This window comes from Macaca nemestrina, chromosome 15 (genome assembly GCF_043159975.1).
Source record: "Macaca nemestrina isolate mMacNem1 chromosome 15, mMacNem.hap1, whole genome shotgun sequence".
Taxonomy (NCBI): domain Eukaryota; kingdom Metazoa; phylum Chordata; class Mammalia; order Primates; family Cercopithecidae; genus Macaca; species Macaca nemestrina.
The window spans coordinates 86,212,166-86,230,599 of record NC_092139.1 but is presented as its reverse complement, the minus strand read 5'-3'; the positions used below and the strand labels follow the sequence as shown (position 1 = coordinate 86,230,599).

General features: G+C 62.9%; 2 protein-coding genes across 6 annotated transcripts; both read right to left on the bottom strand.

The window, feature by feature from the left end:
* Positions 1 to 795: 795 nt before the first annotated feature.
* LOC105480723 (glycoprotein Ib platelet subunit beta) lies at positions 796 to 2,353 on the bottom strand. Its single transcript, XM_011739851.2, is given in 4 exon segments — positions 796 to 1,766; positions 1,768 to 2,148; positions 2,151 to 2,314; positions 2,317 to 2,353. Coding segments are annotated over 4 exon segments (1,239 nt in total). The 3' UTR covers positions 796 to 1,109.
* SEPTIN5 (septin 5) lies at positions 2,262 to 11,078 on the bottom strand. 5 transcript variants are annotated; one of them, XM_011739855.2, is made up of 12 exons: positions 10,949 to 11,078; positions 10,783 to 10,793; positions 5,884 to 5,980; positions 5,690 to 5,776; positions 5,344 to 5,467; positions 5,128 to 5,262; positions 4,916 to 5,033; positions 4,713 to 4,814; positions 3,845 to 3,941; positions 3,624 to 3,759; positions 3,250 to 3,352; positions 2,262 to 3,149 (listed from the first exon to the last, which is right to left on the bottom strand). In XM_011739855.2, exons 1-12 carry the CDS (start codon positions 10,989 to 10,991, stop codon positions 3,093 to 3,095), a joined length of 1,110 nt encoding a protein of 369 aa, XP_011738157.1. In that variant the 5' UTR covers positions 10,992 to 11,078; the 3' UTR covers positions 2,262 to 3,092. The 5 variants fall into 5 exon arrangements, 4 of the variants coding, with proteins under 4 accessions (XP_011738157.1, XP_024648327.2, XP_011738156.1 ...); XM_024792559.2 differs by lacking the exons at positions 10,783 to 10,793; positions 10,949 to 11,078 and adding an exon at positions 7,008 to 8,371; XM_011739854.3 differs by lacking the exons at positions 10,783 to 10,793; positions 10,949 to 11,078 and adding an exon at positions 6,761 to 8,370.
* Between the last annotated feature and the right edge of the window lie 7,356 nt (positions 11,079 to 18,434).

The window sequence follows — 18,434 nt, the reverse complement described above, 5'->3', positions numbered from 1 at the left end:
AGCGTCCTCACTATCCCCACGGTGTCCCCACAGTGTCCTCACTGACCCCACAGCATCCTCACCGCATCCACAGCCTTCTCACTGCCCCCAGTGTCCCCATTGCGTCTTCACTGTCCACAGCGCCCTCACTGCCCCCACAGCGCCCTGTCCACAGCGTCCTTGCCATCCCCACAGCGTCTCCATTGCATTCTCATTGTGTAGTGTCCTCATTGTCCCACGTCCTCATTGTCCCCACAGCGTCCTCACCGCGTCCACAGCGTCCTCACCGCCCCCACAGCGTCCTCGCCGTCCCCACAGCATCCTCACTGTCCACAGCGTCCTCACTGTCCCCACAGTGCCCTCACTGTCCACAGCGTCCCTACTGTCCCCACAGCATGCTGTATCCACAGCATCCTCACTGTCCCCAGAGTGTCCTCACTGTCTCCACAGTGTTCTCACTGTCCCCACAGCGTCCATACTGTCCACAGCGTCCCCATTGTCCCCACAGCATACTGTGTCCACAGCGTCCTCACCGCCCCCACAGCGTCCTCACTGTCCCCACAGCGTCCTCACTGCCCCCACAGGGTCCTCACTCTCCCCACAGCGTCCTCGCTGGCCCCCAAGTTATCACTTAGCATCTCTCTCATGCCTTCCCATGTAGCCTTTTGGGAGTGTGACTGGAAGGGGAGAGTTCACCCACTGACTCCTGTCTGCCCCTGAGATTAGGGTGGGCATGTAAGGAAGTATTTGTGTCCCCTTGAACCGCCTCCTGGAGACTTTTCCTGGGTTTGGCGAGGGGAATTTCCAGGTCAGTCGTGCAGAGAAGGCCAGAAGGGTTTATTCAGCACCAGAGTTTGGAGGGGAGACGCAGGCAGGGTCTGGACCGCATTGTGCCCCATGGTCCTCCCAAGCCTGGAGGTGTGGGTTCGCCTCCCTCGGGGTAGGGTGGGCAGGAGTTCTGTCCCACGTGGTCTGGGCCTGCAGGTGGGGTGGGTATGAGAGATTGGACAGCGGAGGAGGCGGAGACCGGTCCAGGTTGGCGCGAGGGCCCCTCGGGTAGCGTCCTGTCGAGTTTGCAGGTCCGCGTTGCCCAGCGCCGGTTCTCTCCTCAGGACACGCCGGTTCTCTCCTCAGGACTCGTCGGTTCCGTCTTGCTCGGCCACCAGTGGGTCGGTCAGCGACAGCCGGAGTGCGGCGCGGGCGCGAGCGCAGGCGCGGGCGCGCAGCCTCCGCAGGCGGCACAGCAGCAGCACCAGCAGCAACGCGTGCAGCAGCCCAAGGCCCAGCAACGCAAGCTGCGCCGCCAGCGCCCCCCAGCAGAGCGGGCCGGGAGCACAAGCGGCGCGCAGCTCGTCCTCGGCTAGGTAGGGCAGCAGGCGGCCGCGCAGCGCTGGGGGCGCCACGCAACGCAGGTCGCGGTAGGGCGCACGCTCGGGGCGGCCGGCCAGCCAGGCGCGCAGCGGCACAAGGCGGCAGTCGCAGCGCCAGGGGTTGGCGCCCAGGTGTGCGGTGCGCAGCGCGGGCAGCGCGTCCAGCAGCCCCGACGGCAGCGCCGTCAGGTTGTTGCCGGTCAGCACCAGCTCGGTTGTGTGGACAGGAAAGGAGGTCGGCAGCGAGGCCCAAGTCAGCCCCCGGCGCCCGCAGTCCACGAGCGTCCCCGCGCAGCTACAGGGCGCCGGGCAATCTGCGGCCGGGCGGCTCGGCGGCGCCAGCATCAGGAGCAGTAAGCTCAGCGCCCCGCGCGGCCCTGCAAGGGAAGCGCCGCAGTGAGCCGGGCGGTCGGCGGGGCACCTGGGCGACGTCTCTGAGTACCCAGAGCGCCGGCCCGGCTCCATCCAGCCCCTGATGCCCGGCATCCCGGTAGCCCGCCAGCCTCTCCACCCTGACCACCCCGCGCGCCGTTTGGAAGTCCCCTCTAAGTCTGACCCAAGTCTCTCCCAGCTGCAGCCAGAGGACCAGAGCGCCTCTCAACCCGGGTCGGCCTAGGGAGCAGCCGGGGGCCCGACCGGACTCCAGACTCACCGGAGCCCATGGCTAGAAGACGGCGGCCCAGCTTACTCTGGAGCGGGACGCGTAGGCGGGAGAGCCGAGCGATAAAGCGCTCCCGCCCCCGCCACGCCCGCACCGACCACAGTGCTGCGGCCCGGCCAGAAATAGCCCAGAGGCCGCGCGGACGCGTGCTGCAGCGGCAGATAGCACACTATCGCCGGAGGCCGCAGGCCGCCCTGGCTTCCGCTCCCACCCGCTCTCAGGGGCACACGGAGCACTCGGACACCCGCTGCGACGTTCACCAACATTGTTCTCCTGTCACCAGGACAGGACGCGGCATTCACAACGGAACAAAACGGAGCATCGTGTGGCGGGAAGGGATCATGCGGGTGGTAAGATCAGGAGGCCGAGGCTCGGGATCCCGGCACACCACAGCTGTGCTGGGGAGGCCTCGAGCCAGGGCAGGGGACGGCACCGAGAGTTGCCAGGAGGTGGCTCACCGCCCAGTGCCCCGGGGGGCCTCCAGATCAGGCCGGGCTGTGGAGAAGGGGTGTGGGTGGTCACGGCCCGCCCTCCTTGCAGCCTCTCACCTCCTTAAGTCTGGAGAGCTCCCATTTGATTCAGCCCAACCCTGCCCGCTGGGCTTCTGGGGCTAAGGAAGACCCGGCCCGCCTCGACAGAAAATGGGGTCTCAGCACTTGCTGGGTGACCCGCGGGAGCAGGCAAAGGAGGGCTCCCAAATCCGTTCTGCAGCATTGGGGCAGGGAACAGACCCAGGACCCTGGGAATCCTCTTCTGCCTAGGTTTGCCTGCCTGCTAGAGCAGGGCCTGCAGTTTGGGTGGTGTGACCGTCTGGGGGCGGGGGAAGGGCAAGAGAGGCGGATCTTTGAAGTCCCGCCCAACTTCGCTCCTGATCCCCCAAGGCCAGAGAGGGCCAGCTGGGCGGGGGCTACAGTCCAGGCCCCTCGGAAGCAGATACGAATGACCTGGGAGGGGGTGGTGCTGAGAATAAATTAGGGTCAGCTGGGGGCTGTGGCCCCGCGTCTCCGGGTCGGGAACAGTCCGGTCTGGGGTCCAGGGGTGGGAGGGCGTCCCGGAGACGGACGGTGTGTCCGCGACGAGCGTCACTGGTCCTGCATCTGCTGCTTCATCCTCTGCAGCATCTCCTGCATGCGCCTCAGCTGCGGGCGGGCGGGCGGGCGGAGACAACCGGGCCGGTGAGCAGCACCGTGGAAGCGCATCCCTGCTGCCCGCCTCCGCCACCCCCACCGCCCCACACACTTCCTCATCCTTCATCCTGATAAGCTTCTCAGTCTCGGCGTCCGGGGTGGGCAGCGGCAGGATCGGGATGGGGCTCTCCATGCGGCTGTCCTGGGTCAGTTTGCTGCGGGGGAAGGGAGGGACGGGGCGGCGCCACCCGGAGGCTCAGCGTGGGCTGGCGATGCCTGACCCATCCCCACCACTGCTGAGGCCCTGCCCTCCGGAGCCCTCACAGCCCTGGACTGGTTCTAGGGAAACCAGACTCGGAGGGGGGGGGGCGATTTGGGGGATTGTGCAAGGTTCAAGTCTGAGTGGGCTGACAGGACTGGCCCTCAGTCATGGAGACGTGGGCGGGGCCGGAGGGGCGAGGTCTGGCTCGGGGCTGGGGAGCGCACCTGGTCATCTGCTGGATGCAGTGCGCGCGGTAGTTCTCGTAGTGCACGTCGCACGTCACGTCCTTGAGGTCGTGCATGTGCGTGCGGATGAGCATGTTGCGCAGCTTCACGAAGTCGCAGTGCGCCTGGTTCTCCACTGCGGGGTGGGAGTGGGTGGTGGGCTGGCGCCAGCCTAGGACAGCCTTCCCCCACCAGACCTGGTACCCCAAGACTCCACTCACCCTCCACGATCCCCCAGGGGTACAGGCGGCCCCGGACACGCTGCCCCTTGGCCTCCACCACCGTGTTGCTGCCTATAACAGCAAAGGGCGCGCTCTCCTGGGGGAAGGAGGGAGAAGGGCTCACACCCGGTCAGCGTAATTGCAGGGTTACTGATGGGAAACGGGCATGTAATTCCCAGGGCACCCCTCCAGCATCACCATCAACGACCTCTCCTCAAAGAGATCCTGGCGTTGCCCCTTTCTGGCCTTTCTGCCACTGGCTGGAGACAGAGCCCATGGCCTTCCAGGGCTTCACATTGCAGGGCCTTTCCAGGCATGCTCCACCCTCATCTCCTCCCTCATCAAGAACCACACCCTCCAGCTGCCCCTTCCCTCCCCAGGGCTAAGCCTATGTCTCCCCGTGCTGATGCCCCTGCCCTGGTGGCCACCTTCCCCTGGCATGGTCTCCATCATCACCACTCGAGTTGCTGGGGTACCTGAAGCCACCAACCCTGGAGGTCAGAAATCTGGGAGCCAGGGTGTGCCACTGGGCTAGCCCCTTCCTCTGGTAACCCATGGAAAGAGGGTTGGGGTTGAGGGCCTGGCCCACTGTTGCACTTCTGGATCTGGCCAAGTGCTCCATACCTGCCAAGCACCATGTGGGGCCCGCATGACCCACCCCAGCCAAGCAAAGACATGGTGACCTTTACCTTCTAGTTCTGGATGAAGGGGGTACAGGTCCTTTACTCCTAGAACAAATGACTCTTGCCCCCAACTGGGCTGACCTTGCCCTCCTCTAGCAGGCCCAGTGTGAAGGAGACAAGGCCAAGGCCCTCTGGTTCTGCCTTTGCCACCTCCATCGCCCTGCCCCAGCAGTCTGCATGTTCACCTTCAGTTCCCGGTCCTGCTGCTTGAAGTCCTCATCCTCATCCGAGTCACACTCAGGGAACTGGTATACATGGATCCCAAACTTGTCAATCTCCTCCCGGATCTGTGGTGGGGCAAGGGCTGTCAGATTTGAGGCCGGTCAAGTCCCCCTTGTACTCTCAGCCCCAGGGCCCTGGCCAGGCCCCTGCGCGGCGGCAAGCTCACCCGCTCCTTCAGTTTCCGGATCTCACTGGGGACAAGACAGTCAGCTTTGGCGATGAGAGGCACGATGTTAACCTTCTCATGCAACGCCTTCATGAAACCCACGTCCACTGGCCGCAGCCTGCCGAGAGCAGCCAAGCGTGGGCATAGGCACAGCCAGGGGCCATATTGTAAGGGGGTGCACTCCCGAGTCTGGCCCCAGGACAGCCACGCACCCATGCCCGAAGGGGGAGATGAAGTACAGGCAGCAGTGCACTCGGTTGTCTTGGATGTTCTTTCGGTTGAGGCCGCTCTCGTCGCGGAAGTACTGCTCAAACTGCTGGTCCACATAGTCAGTGATGGGCTTCCAGCTGTGGGCAGGAGGGAGGTGAGGCCAGGCCTGGAGTGCTGTGGCCGCCTAGGCAGGGCCTTTCTCAGTAGGCCTCGCTCACCACTCGGTGTTGTTGACGGCATCCCCGAATCCCGGTGTGTCCACGATGGTGAGCTTCAGCTTGACTCCCTTCTCCTCAATGTCCACCGTGTGCTTTAGAATCTCTACCGTCTGGCTGATGCGCTCTACGGGGAAGGGGCCACTGGAGGGGCCTCTCCAACCCTCAGCCCCTCACCCTTGGCAGCCAGGACCCTTGTCCTCATCCATCTTGATGCCTTGGCCCTACCCCCGGGGGGACCCACCCACAAGAACAGAACAGTGGGAGCTGGACCTGGAAGGGAGTGCTTGGAGAGGTCCCATGGAAGGGGGCTGGGGATCAGTGCCAGGGCCTCCTGGGGGCCACTCACCCTCGGCACTGAGCAGCTTCCGGTCCTTGTATAAGTCTGTCAGGAAGAGGCTGTGGACCAGTGTGGACTTCCCCAGTCCTGACTCACCTGCACACGGGTACAGAGAAGGAGTTGGGTTAGGTCTGGGGCTCCAACGACAGAGCTTGGCTGGCCAGGGACCCCAGCCACTCCCCTGAGGAGCCCAGCCCACTCACCAGCCACCATGAGCGTGAAGTCAAAGCCTTTCTTCACTGACTTTCGGTGCACCTGGTTGGGCAGTGTAGCGAAGCCCACGTACTGCTTGTCAATGTCCTGGGGGCAGGGTGGGACAAGTTAGGGACAAAAAGGTTTCTCCGGAAGCCCAATACCCTGTCTCTTACCAAATGAAGGATGAGGAGACAGGAGAGGGTATGGTTCCCAGGGTGGGGCATTTCACTGGCAAAAATGAGGGGAGGGCCCGTGGGCAAAAGCCTGGAGATAAGAAGGCAGGCCAGGGGGTGGCAGAAGAGGACACCCCTGGCCCCAACCTTAGGGAGGGCTCTGCAGGGACCGAGGCTGTGTTTGTCCCTTGGGGAGATGTCAGGCTGCAGCAGGCACAGGCGGTGTCCTCCCTCCTCGGGCACAGGGCAACAGGATTGGGACCCCTGGGACACACTTAAGGCCCTCCATAAGCCAGAGAAGCTCGGGGCCTCGACACTCACCCCTCCGGAGAGTGCCAGGGGGCGGGAGGCCCCACCTGGCCTGGATCCAGCCGCGGGGGCGGCGGCAGCGGCGGCGGCGGAGCAGCGCCTATTTATAGACGGCGGCGCCGAGCCTACCCCGCCCGCGCGCCCCGGCGCCCAGCCCCCGCAGACCCTTGGGGCCCCTGGAGGGGTCCCACGGCCGCATTCTCCGCCCCGTTTTGGGGACGCGGGAAGTGAGGCCTGGACAGGGCACATCGGCCACCGTTGGGCCGTGAACCCCCCGAGGCCGCTGCGGAGGGCAGGGCTGAACCTAGCCGCTGACGGGCAGCGCGCGGGGACGGGGACCCCCTGCCGAGTCTCGGGGCCCGCGGGATCACAGACCCACGTTCCGCCCTCTCCACACACGCACCTTGAGCCGCCTCTGGGCCTGGGTCCGCGGCGACAGCAGCTGCTCCACCAGGCGGTCCTGGGGCGCTGCCAGCGAGTCCATCGCGGCGACCCCTGCGGGCCCGCGGGCGCGCTCGGACCCCAGGCCCGGTCAGGCCGCCAGAGCCCGGAGACGGCGAGGGACCTTGGCACGGCTCTGCCTTAGGCTGCGTTCTCCGCCCCGTTTTGCGGACGCGGGAAGTGAGGCCTGGACAGGGCACGTCGCCCACCCGGGGGATCGTCGACCCCCGAGGCCGCCCGAGCCATCCCCCTGACTGGGCGGACTGGCCCCGAGCTGTGGCGGCGTCGCAGCCCGGGCAGGCCCCGCTCCCGCACCCGAGCCAGAGGCGGGGCGTCGCAGGCGCCCGCGGAGCGCGCGGCGGGGGGCGGCAGAGACGGCCCCGCCCGCCGTCGCCGGGAAACGGTCGCCTGGAAATTGGGCCGCGGGCGGAGCCACCCGAAAGCGGCTGCGGAGGGCAGGGCTGAGCCGAGGCGCTGACGGGCCGTGGCTTGCGGGGACCGGGAGGCCCGCCGCGCCCCTGGGGCCTCAGTCCGGGCTCCAGGACAGCAGAAGGGGACGACCGGGTCCTGCACGCGGGCTGGGGCGGGCCGGGAGTCGGTAGCGGCCGCGCGTTCCGACCCCAAGAGGTGCTGCGCGGCTTCCGCCCGCCAGAGGGCGCCGGAGGCCGCTCCCGGGACCCACGCGCAACCGCGCGGGAACCCGCCCCATTCAGGGCCGGCAGTCTTCTCGCAGACTTGCCCGAAAACCTCCCGGCTGCGTCACGGCGCCCACAGACACGCCGCGCCCTGCACCCCTCCCCAGCCCTGCTGGGGGCTGACCTCCCCTGTGCGTGTGTGCGCGTGTTTGTGTGTGCGCGTCCGTGCGGGTGTGTGTGTAATGTCTGCGTGTGTGCAATGCCTGCGTGTGTGCCCGTACATGTGCGTGTATACATGCGTGTGCACGTGTGTGTGTACGCGTGTGTGAGTGCGTGCATTGGGTATGTGCGTGTGCGCGCGTGTGGGTGGGTGTGTGCATGTGTGTTTGGTGGACTCTTTCCCGGTGCGGCGCCCCAAGACATTCGGGGGACGGGAGGAGGGCAGAGCCCTTTTGTGAAGTCCAGCCCGGCCCGCCCCCTAGGAGGCTTAGGGTGGACAGAAGGGAAGGGAAGGGAAGGGTGCAGGCTGCCAGAGTACTGGAGGTCCCTGCAAAACTTGGAAGCCCCTGCCAGCCTGCTGAATAAACACCAGCCACCCATGCGCTGCCCTGCAGCCCCCAGGTGGCCCTGCCCTCAGAGACAGGGGTAGGGGGTGGGATGAGACCCATCTCCCATGTGCTTCCGTGGACACTCCCTTACCCTGTGAGCTTCTTCATCAGCTCTGACCCACAGGATTGGAGGGACTCGGAGCTCCTGCCAGCTGGGCCTCCCTCCCATGTGGCTACTCCAGGGACTGCGGGGGTCTCCTGAGCTCCGCTCTGTGGGCCACCCACCTTCCTGACCCCAGTAGAATCCCAACAGGCAAGCCCAGCAGAGCAGGACATGGGGCCTAGAAAAGTTCCAGGGTAGGACCGGACAGGCCCAGTCCCTGCACGTTAGAACATTAGAAGCTGGAGGCCCCAGCCCCACCCCACCCGCCACCAGCCCTCCCTTAGGCCCTCCTGGCTGAGGGACCTTCTCCACTGCCCGTCCAGGCCCTGGTCCTGTTGTGGGGCCTGGAAGCCACTGGCACCTGGGGAGGAGGGGCAGGCCCACAGCTGGGAACAGGAGAGCCTTTCATCCCAGGGAAAGGGGGTGGCTCCAGGCCCCCTGGCTCTACCAGTGCATCCTTCAGTCCTTGCTGCCAGAAAAGCCTCCTCACGGGCCCCAGCCTTCCATGGCCCTGACCTGCAGGAAGCCTCTAGGCTGAGTCCCACCCAGTTTCTGAGGGTCCACACCTCGAAGCCCAGCACCCACCCAGACAGGCTGGCATCTCGGGCCCAGGGCATCTCCAGGAAGACAGACAGCCCTAGGCCTAGGCCTCAGGCTAGGAGGTATCTAACAGTGTGTGGCTCTCAGACTGCCTGCCTCAGTTTCCCCATTGGTAAGGCACAGGCTCTGGGGAGGCCCAGGTCAGGAGGGCAAGAATCTCACTCTCAGCGTTCAACCCACCTGCCCTGCCACCCACTGGGCCCAGTCAGGGCCTGTGGATTCCCTGGGGGAGCCTCAAGGAAGGGGCCCTACCTACCACCCCCTTTCTCTGGTCCTCAAGTGACAAAAGATACTCCCAGGGCTTCCTGAGCCATATGACACAGCTGCGCCCACCTCCTCCTGATGCCTCAGCCTCTCAGCCACTTCCACTCTTAGAATCACTGGAGTCAGCTCTGGGAGCAGCAGCCAGGGCCAAGAAACCACTGGTGCTGCCTGCGAGGAGGCGGGGGCACAGAGGGTAGTGACGGTGCTCCCCCAATGCCTCTACAGCCCCCTTTCAAATAAGAAAAAGAATGCTTGGACAGGTTGAGGCTCGATGACTGTGGTAGCAGGGAAACTGAAATGTGCTTCCAGCTCCCCCAGACCCACTGGTCGCCCCAGACACCTGACCTGGCTCCTGCTCCGGGGCTCCCTCCCTTGGCCGTACAGTGCCTTCTTCCTCTGGGCTTGGAGGCCTGGGATAGGGTGAGGTGGACTCCCAGTTGACCTCAAAGGATGGGCACCTCAGCAGGAGGGGGTCCCCACCTTGCAGTAAAGGGCAAGAGAGCCTGGCCGCACCGAACAGCAGTGGCTGGAGCCCAGGGTCTCAGAGTGCCCTTGGGTCAAGCTGGGGACACCTGCAGGCCCAGGAGAAGCCTCGGAGGCCTGGCCTCCCGGGTCTCCCAGCCTCAGCTCCTTCCATCTCCCTCAAACAATAGCCTGACGCATGTGTCCCTGCATCTCAGGCTTTGTCTGACCTGCTGTGACGGGGAGGCAGCTCCTAGCCTGGCTCCCCAAGGAGCCCCTCCCAGAGAGCCTCACCCACCTCTGGGCAGGGTGTGTCCCTTCCAGGAGAATGGCACTGGTCAACCAATGACTCCCCCAGCTCCCAGCCCCCCCTGCCCAGCCCTCCTGCCCTGCCTGCTGCACCCTGGGCCAAGACTCTGGAGTTCCACTCAGCACCCATGGCTCCTGAGAAACTCCATCCCTGATGGGGGCTGCCAATGCCAGCCTGGTGCCAGAATTGGGCTCTTCTTTTCTCACCCAAAGATGGCTGAGCTCAAGCCAGAGAGGCCACCAGCAGGGTTCCCCCAGCCCCCCCGAGGCCACCTGGTTGTCAGCCCCCACCCCACTCCACGGGTCTCACAGCATTGTTTAACCCTGAGCTCGGCTGGATTTCACCTAGTGCCTAGGCCAGCCTCCTGTCCAGTCCTGCTTTCCTGGAGGGCGGGGCCCAGGCCAACCCTTTGGAGAAGCCACAAGCCTATTTGTACCCACGGGGTCCCAGGACCCATCTGGGCACCAAGAATGACTCAGACCAGACCTTGGGGGTTCCCAATCTGGGGAAGAGGCCCTGCTGCAGACCCGAACATTCGAATTTGTGTGTGGGGAGGGAGAGGGGCATGAAGGTGCAGGGGAGGTGTGGGGTGACTACAGGCCCTCTGCTGTGGGGCTGTTCAGGGACTGTGCTGGCTGATGGAGCCTGAGTCCCCTCCCCCAGCGTGGCCTTCCACGACCATGGCCTCACCCAGGACCCCCAGCTCATGGCCTACAGGCCAGGTCAGCAGGAGATGCTGGCGTTGGCCCTCTGGGAGGGGGACACTCTGCCCATCCCCCCATCCTGGGGAGGGGTGCACGGTGGTCAGGGGACCAGGGCCCCCACTCCTCCCCTTTGCAGCCCCAGGCGCGGCGGCACTGCCCGGCTGACAATCGGTGATCGCGACAGGGCTGGGTGAGGGCCGGCGGGGGCGGGGTCGCGCCTGGGCGCCCGCGGCGCTAGTGTCACAATGGGTGACAGCCGGCCGGGTCTCCCGGCAGGGGAGCGATGGCGCGCACGTACCTGCTTGTCCTCTGCGGGATCGGGGTCGGGGTCGAGTCCGGGTCCGGGTCCGGTTCCGGGCGGGTCCGGGCCGGCGGGAGGGGGAGAGACGGAGAGACACGGTGAGAGGCGCGCGGGCGGCAGGGACAAAGGCGCGCGCGGGCACGCGGGCAGGCGCTGGGCTCACCTGGGGTCGCCAGCTTGCTCTTGTACCGCAGGCCTGTGCTCATGGTGGCCGCCGGCGGGGGACGTGCGGGGCGGGCGCGCGGGCGGGGCGCGGCGACAAGCGGCGGAGGCCGAGGCCGGGCTGCGGGGTGAGCGGCCCCTCCGCGCCGCCGCCGCCGCCGCCGCCCGCCCCGCCCGCGCGCCCAGCAGCCAATCGGCGCCCGCCGCGCCCACGCGCGACCCGGCGCGGCCCGGGGGGGGCGGGGACCCAGGCCCCCCACCATGGACCCGCGCCCGCGGCCTCGGGGCGACGCTCTCGCCTCCCACAGCCCCGGCCGCGCCCGGGGTCACCGGACCAGACCCGCACCGCCCCCGCCCTGCAAGGCTGTTACCGGCCTCCTCCCCGCAACCTCCCCGGTGCCCCAGCCCAGGCCCGGCCCGCGCTCCCTCCGCCCTCGCTGGGACCCGGGCCACGCCGGTCCTCCCCGCGGACCATCCGTCCGGTGGCCCTTCTCTAAAGCCTGCCCTGGCTTTCCCGGCCAGGCCCTGCACGCTCCGCCCCACCCCGCCGAGGTCGCGGTGGACTCCGGAGGCGGTAGCCTGGGCAGGGATGGTCCCGGTGCGGCTGGCCAGTGCCCAGCCTTTCCTCTGCTGACCGCTCGGTGCTGAGCAGACCTGCTCTGCGAGCAGACGCACCTGGCAGGCTGCAGACCACAGGCTTTTGGGCAGTGGTCCGGCCTCTCTTTTCCTGGGCTGTAAAATGGGATTATTTGTGAAGAGGAGTGAGCTGAGGTGTCGGGCAGGACCGGCCCTGACCATCTCACCCCAACTCTGCGCCTGCTTCTCTGCTGACCCATAGGCTGTGGGGATGCTCCAGGCAGACCCTATCCCACCCTGCAGAAAAGGCTTGTAGGGGACCGAGGGGCACTGTGAAGGCAGGGCCTGAGCCTGCACCCCATTTACAGAGGGGGAAGTTCAGGCCCTAATCTTCAGTGAGTCAGCCAGACTCAGTGGCTGAGAGCAAGTCTCTCCGGTCATTTGTGTCACTATCACATTCCCAGGTGTCCTCCGCCTGGACTTCCCCAAAGTGTCCCCAGGCAGCACCTCTGAAGGCTTTGAGACTGTCAGGCTTGCAGTCATCACATCCCCAGGTGAGGGCCCCCTTGTATGGAGATGTCTCCTGCACCCCGTATGGACAGTACCTCCGCAGCCAGGGAACCCACCTCTGCTCCCCACCCGTTCTGTGCTCCTTGGTCCTTCTGCTGGCCCATGGGCTCCCTGGGTGGAGGGGGGTGTCGCTAGGACCTTTCCATCTCTGAATCACCAGCACCCAGCACAGTAAGCGAAAAATTCATGTAAGCGCGTCTTTGTTCCACAGTCCTTGCTCTGCTGCATTCTGTGGCCAGAGCCCCATCAACCATGACCCTCCTCTGGGTCTAGAACTCCAACCGGTGTGGAGACCCGCCACCTGCAATCCCAGCTCCTCATCCAAGATGTGTTTGGAACTCAGGCTTTTTTGTATACTCATACATTATGTGGCACCTCTTTGGGGCCTGGGACTGTTCTTCGTAATCAGACCCATTTATATTTTGGGGACAAAACACATGAGTATTGAGGTAAACTGGAAAGAAAGACAGTAAGTGATGGCGCATCAGTTCAGATCCAGCTTTGCCACTGAGTTTTGAAAAACCTTTATGTTTCTGAGCTTTGGAGAATTTGGAATTTCGATAAAGAAATATGTGTCGAGGTCAGGAGATCAAGACCATCCTGGCTAACACCATGAAACCCCGTCTCTACCAAAAATACAAAAAATTATCTGGGCATGGTGGCACACGCCTGTAGTCCCAGCTACTCGGGAGATTGAGGCAGGAGAATCGCTTGAACCCCAGAGGCAGAGGTTGCAGAGAGCCGAGATCACACCACTGCACTCCAGCATGAGCCACAGAGCAAGACTCCGTCTCAAAAAAAAAAAAAGAAAGAAAAGAAGTGTGTGTGGGGGCAGGTAGGGACACTCAAAGGAACAGGCAGGACTTCTAAGCATAGACAAGACTTTTTGGAAATAATTGGAAAATGATGGTTGGCTATTCACTGCGTGCTGACCCAGGCAAGCCTGTGCTTGTGGAGACGAAGGAGGAGAGACAGAAGCCCTGCCCAGGGGGAGGCAGACAGCCTGTGAAAGGGACCAGCGCAGCGCCCCTCCCCATGGCTCAGGTGGCAGGGCAGCTCTGGACTGCTTTGGGTTAGGGGGTTTGAACTTGGCCTTGAGGCAAGTGTACAGCAGGTCAAGGGCATAGCTCAGACAAAGGGTGGGAGGCACACATATACAGGAGTAATAGGTTTTAAAACAAGTCTGCAGATAGAAGACAAGAAAGATGAGGAGTACAGCATAAACATGATCTTTTTAAAAAAGTCTGTCCCAAAAGATTACTTACAGAAATGCAGTTAGATTGGAGACCAGTGTTTAAGGGACGGCCAGCCTGGAGGTTGATGGAATATATAAGACTGGGAGCCACTCCCTGGACGAGTGAAGTCAAGGGTGGTCCTGGGTCAGCGCCTCATGTAAAATATCTGGGCTGGAAGGAGGAGCGGCATCTGCTCCCTTACTCTGGGACTTTGGTCACCATGACTGTGAGTGCAGGGACAGCCCGAGTCGCTCCACAGACACACCGAGGCTGTACCCTGTCTAGCTGGGAGGCCTGCTGAGTGGCAAAGTGTCTGCATGCGATGTTTCTGAAGTCAGGAAAATGGGTCATGAGGGCATCGGTCAGCAGATGTGTCTCCAGTTCTGCCAGGTGAGGCTTTGAGATACTGGCCACCACAATGGAGGCTGACAGCCCAGTGAAACCCTTATTAGGCTCCTGTTCACCAAAAAGCCAACCAGGCAGGCCTGGTGGCTCACGCCTATCATTGTAGCACTTTCGGGGACCAAGATGGGAGGATGACTTGAGGCCAAGAGTTTGAGACCAGTCTGGGCGAGAACGTGAGACCCCGTTTCTACAAAAAATAAAAAAATAAATAAATAAAAAACTGTCATGGTGCCATGAGCCTGTAGTCTCAGTTCCTCAGGAGGCTGAGGCCAGAGGCTCACTTGCGCCTGGAAGTTTGAGGCTGTATGCAGTGAGCCGTGACGGTGCTGTCACACTCCAGCCTGGGCAACAGAGTGAGACCCTGTCTCAAAAAACAAACAAACGAACAAACAAACACAAACAAAAACCCAAGCCTTGGGCCTGTGGCTGATATCAGGGGGGCTGGAGTCACGGGGTAGTGGTCTGAACACACACACTTGCCTCTCCAAGATGCCATGGCTTAAAAGAAAAATGCCTGCCCAAGTGGGTGTGTGCATCCACTTTCCCCAGCAAGCAGAGGAAGCGCTGGCTATGGTACAAAAAGAAGTAAATAAAGCACTCCTGTGTGAAAAAAAAATGCTATTTTTTAATTCATAAGGAAAAGAAGTTAATGAATAAAAAAATAAGCTACACCAAGAAAAATCTGTTCAACCAACTTGGGCTACAAATAGCTTGACTCTTTTCAGAAAAAGCCTTAGTGAAGAAATTCTCCAGAGGCCGTATTTGAACCATGCTGGGCCTCCCTCAGCACACAGGGGAGTGAGCGCTGCCGGGCTGGGACCCGCAGAAGGATGGAGCTGGTGGGGAGGTGGCAACAGTGATGGCAACGAAAGAATAAGGCACCTGCCAATTGGGAGCAGGTCTTGTAGGTGACAGGCTTCAGAGGGGGAGCAGTTTGTTCCAGGTGACACAAGTCCCCACACTCCTAAGCCTGTCACCTGCCGGTAGGGCTGAGGCTACCACTGACGGATTCCAGATGGCTCAGTCCATCTGAGGCCGAGGAAGATGGAAGAGGCCAAGATGCATGCAGGGTGTCAGGCACCAGAGAGCCCCACAGGCCTACCTGCATGATCAACTCGGGCAACCCTGACCTGTGCTGGGAATGGGGTGTTTTTTTCACCCCGAGTAGAAGCAGGAAGTGGAGGTCAGGGTGCAGTGGAGATCTGCTTGAGACTAAACAGCTGAGACTAGAACCCAGGACCATGGAGCCCAGGCCTGACTCCTGCAGAGGGCTATGACCTGGTCACGGCCCGGCCAGGGGCTGTCCGGCAGGCAGCTGCTTGAGGCCTGAGCTCACATCCCTTCTATCCCCTGAATTCACCAGTAACCTGATGGGGCCTGGATGACCCTCCTGACCCCTGCATTTTTCTACTGCTCTCATGCTTCTGTCCCTGCTGTTCCTGAAGCCCTTGCCCAGCCAACCCTGTGGGATTTGAACCCACCCCCAGCACCTGGGGGCTCCGAGGCAGGCAGTGTGACCTGCAGCTTCATGCCTCTGCACCTTGGCACTAGTGTGCCCCCTGCCTGGGCTGCCCTTCTCCAGCCCTGCTGACCCAGGAGCACTGTCTCCAGCCCCTCTGGGCACACCATGCCCTATGCCTGCCTCTCTTCTGCAGGGCATAGCCTGGCAGGCAGCTGACTCCCGACTGGGTCCCTGGCCCCCACACTCAGCCCCTGTCTGGCACCTGGGAAGCTCAGCAGCATCAGCTCCTGCTGGGTGGAGGCACAGGCTCCTAGGCCTGGATTCACAGGGCCGGCAAGGAGGGCCTGACTAAAGAGCCAGGCTCTGGGGAGCTTCAGACTGCATATTCTGAATCCCAAAACCTCTCCTGGCTGCAGAGGGGGTGCTTGTGTGCTCAGCCCAGCTCAGCGGGGTATGCGGAGACCAGGAGGCTCTGGGGCGTCCTCCCTGCTGCCGAAAGCAGTGGCTGTCACCGAGCACAAGGGGAAGTGTGTGTACAGTGAGGATTCTACTGGAGAATGTTTTCCTTGATTTCCTTGTCAGAAAAATGTAAGGGGGTCACTACACAAATCAGTCCTCGTCACTGATGGGAAGACGTGCCCATTAGAAGAGCACAGAATCCACAGCAGCTGTCTCTGCCTGGAGGGTGCTGCCTGGCCCTGGTTAAAGCCGCCTATGTCTTGCAGGGGTGGACAGAACAGGGCTTCAAGGGGGCTGAGTCTCGGTCCACACCAAGTCCCCGATTCCCTGGGCAGCTGGAGTGAGTGCTACAAAGGGCGCCTGTGCTCCACGGCAGGGAGCCAGCCTGGGATCCAGAGCTGAGGTTCTGAGGGAGGTGGGTCCGCAGCCACATCTGATGGGCCTTCAGAGTCCCCTGAAGGGGTCTGGGACAGCGCTTGCAAGATAATGCAGAGAGCAGCCCAGGGCAGGGACCAGGTGTGCAGTGTGACTCAGCCGGGAAGAGCTCCCCAGGGTAGGGGGCGGAGGGGAACCCCCACAGGGATGCTGCCTGAGGGGGCTGCACAGGACCATCCCCAGGCTGTCCCGGCAGGCTCTCTGTCCTCACTGCAGTTCTGTGATTTTGTGAGAAGCTGAAGGCGGAAGAATAGCAGATGAATGAAGAGATGTGAAATGGCACCGATGTTGATATTCTCCTATGTCATGCATCGAAGCATGACAAACATCCCACAAGAGCACGTGCTTGCGAAAGGCAGAGAGCAGGGCCAGAGCATGGTGACCTAGATCCTGTGGCTCACCCCACCCCTCCATCACAAAGAGCTCAGCGCTGGGCTCCAGGGACTGGCTCCAGCTCCCCACTGCATCCACCTCCCAGTCTGGCAAGAGAGATCTGAAAATCACTCTGGAATAAACAGGACCCTGCCTTCCCATCTTCGGGAGCTCTGTTCCCTGGGCCATGGTGCTGCATGCAAATGCACTGCCCATTGCACGCCCAGGCTCCCATGGGGAAGGTGGTTGCCAGAGCCCTCAACTTGGCGGCCCATCACCTGGTTTCGAGGCCTCAGGTGATGGCCATACGTGGGTGAGGATGAGGACTCCAGTCTCAGCTCATTCCCTGCCATTGTGTCCTCTCCAGCCCCCAGGACTGAACGCCACGGAGGCCGCCTCTGCCATGGAGAACAGCCAGAGCTCTGCGTGCCCCAGACTGCACAGCACACATTGCTGCGGGGGCTGATGAGGGGGGTTGGGAGGGTGAGGAGCGGCCTTCCCCGGGTGCCATGGCCAGGGCCTGCGTGAGGGCTCCTGCTCCCGCTTGCAGGGTGTAGTGGTGGCTCTGCCCTCCTCCTCATTTGCCCCAGATTGGACCCCATTTTCCATCAAGCATGTGTTGCACCCACTGTAGGCTGGAGCCATGATTGGCCCTGGGCAGGGGACTCCCGTTTGGTGGAGACAGACACACCTTACACCAGGATGCCGCCAAAGTCCTCCCACTCGACTGGGAAAGCATGTTGCTGGACCTCCGTGGCCAGTGGCCAGCCAGCTGTCACATCCTGGGCTGAAGTGGATTCCTGCCCCTCCTTGTTCCAAAGGCTGCCTTTAAAGTGGTGGAGCCTCTTAGGGTCCCCTAGAGATGGGGAAGCAGCAGGAGACAGAGCCCCCAAGACAGGGGCTGCTTTTGCAGGAAAGGAGGGGCCCCTCGTCCTCACGGGAAAGGCAGGGAGGAGGTACAGAACCCAGTCCTTAACCCTGCACGCTTTGACCAGTATCCTCTCAGAAGTGGCTGAGCAGGTTTCGGCCAAAGACAGAAGCATGATCAGGTGCACCTGGGAGATGAACCTGGGGAGACCCAAGTGGGGCCTTGCAGGACAAAGGAGTCACTCTGTCGCCCCTCCGGGTCTCTTGCCGAAGGGCTCATTCTGCAGCCAGGGATCTTCACAGCCACTGCAGCTTCAGGCCCATCCTGAGTGAGTCCTGCCCCCTCTCGCCTGGTGAGCAGCAGCTGCGTGTGGCCCTCCTGGCAGGACAGTGCCAGCATGCCACCCAGTTCTCCCTCTAGGACTTGCCAGCCAGCGAGGGTTGCAGGCGGGGGCACTGGTGAGGGCAGGACTTGTACCTCTGGTCTGCACTGCAGCTGCCAGCCCCAGATCTCACAGTGGCACAGATCGGAGGGCCCCATACACCCGGAGTGGTGGCAGAGACCCTCTTTCCTTGGGGCTTCACATTGGGGGATCAACACCCCACAGGCCTTCATAGCCAGGAGGGTGGGGCTGGGCCTCCAGTGCTGGCTCAGAGGCTGGGGGTGGGGGCACTTGGAGCCCAGCAGAGGCGCCCTGGGCAGGCACTGGCCATGGCAGGTGGGGTGAGGGAGGCAGGGCTGATGCACATGGCTCGGCCTGGGTGAGGGCCTCATTAAGCGGGTCTCCTTCTTCGGGTGCAGGGCCAGCATGCCATCGGCCAGGTTTGGGCCTTGCTGCCAAAACAGCCTGCAAGGCCTTGCCCGACCTCTGGCCCAGGGTCTCGACCAGAGCCCATGACTCCCAGACAGACACTGCGACAGACACTGGTCAAATCGGGGGTCCAACCACAGACCCCTGCATCCTCAGAAGCCCCTGTCCCATGCCAGGGCCCAGTCATCTTGCAGCATGGAGGAGGGGCCCGGTTCAGTACCCCTACTTGTGCCTCAGTGGACTGGGACTGTCTTGGCTGCCCTGATCCTTGAGGTTACTTCGAGAATCACAAAG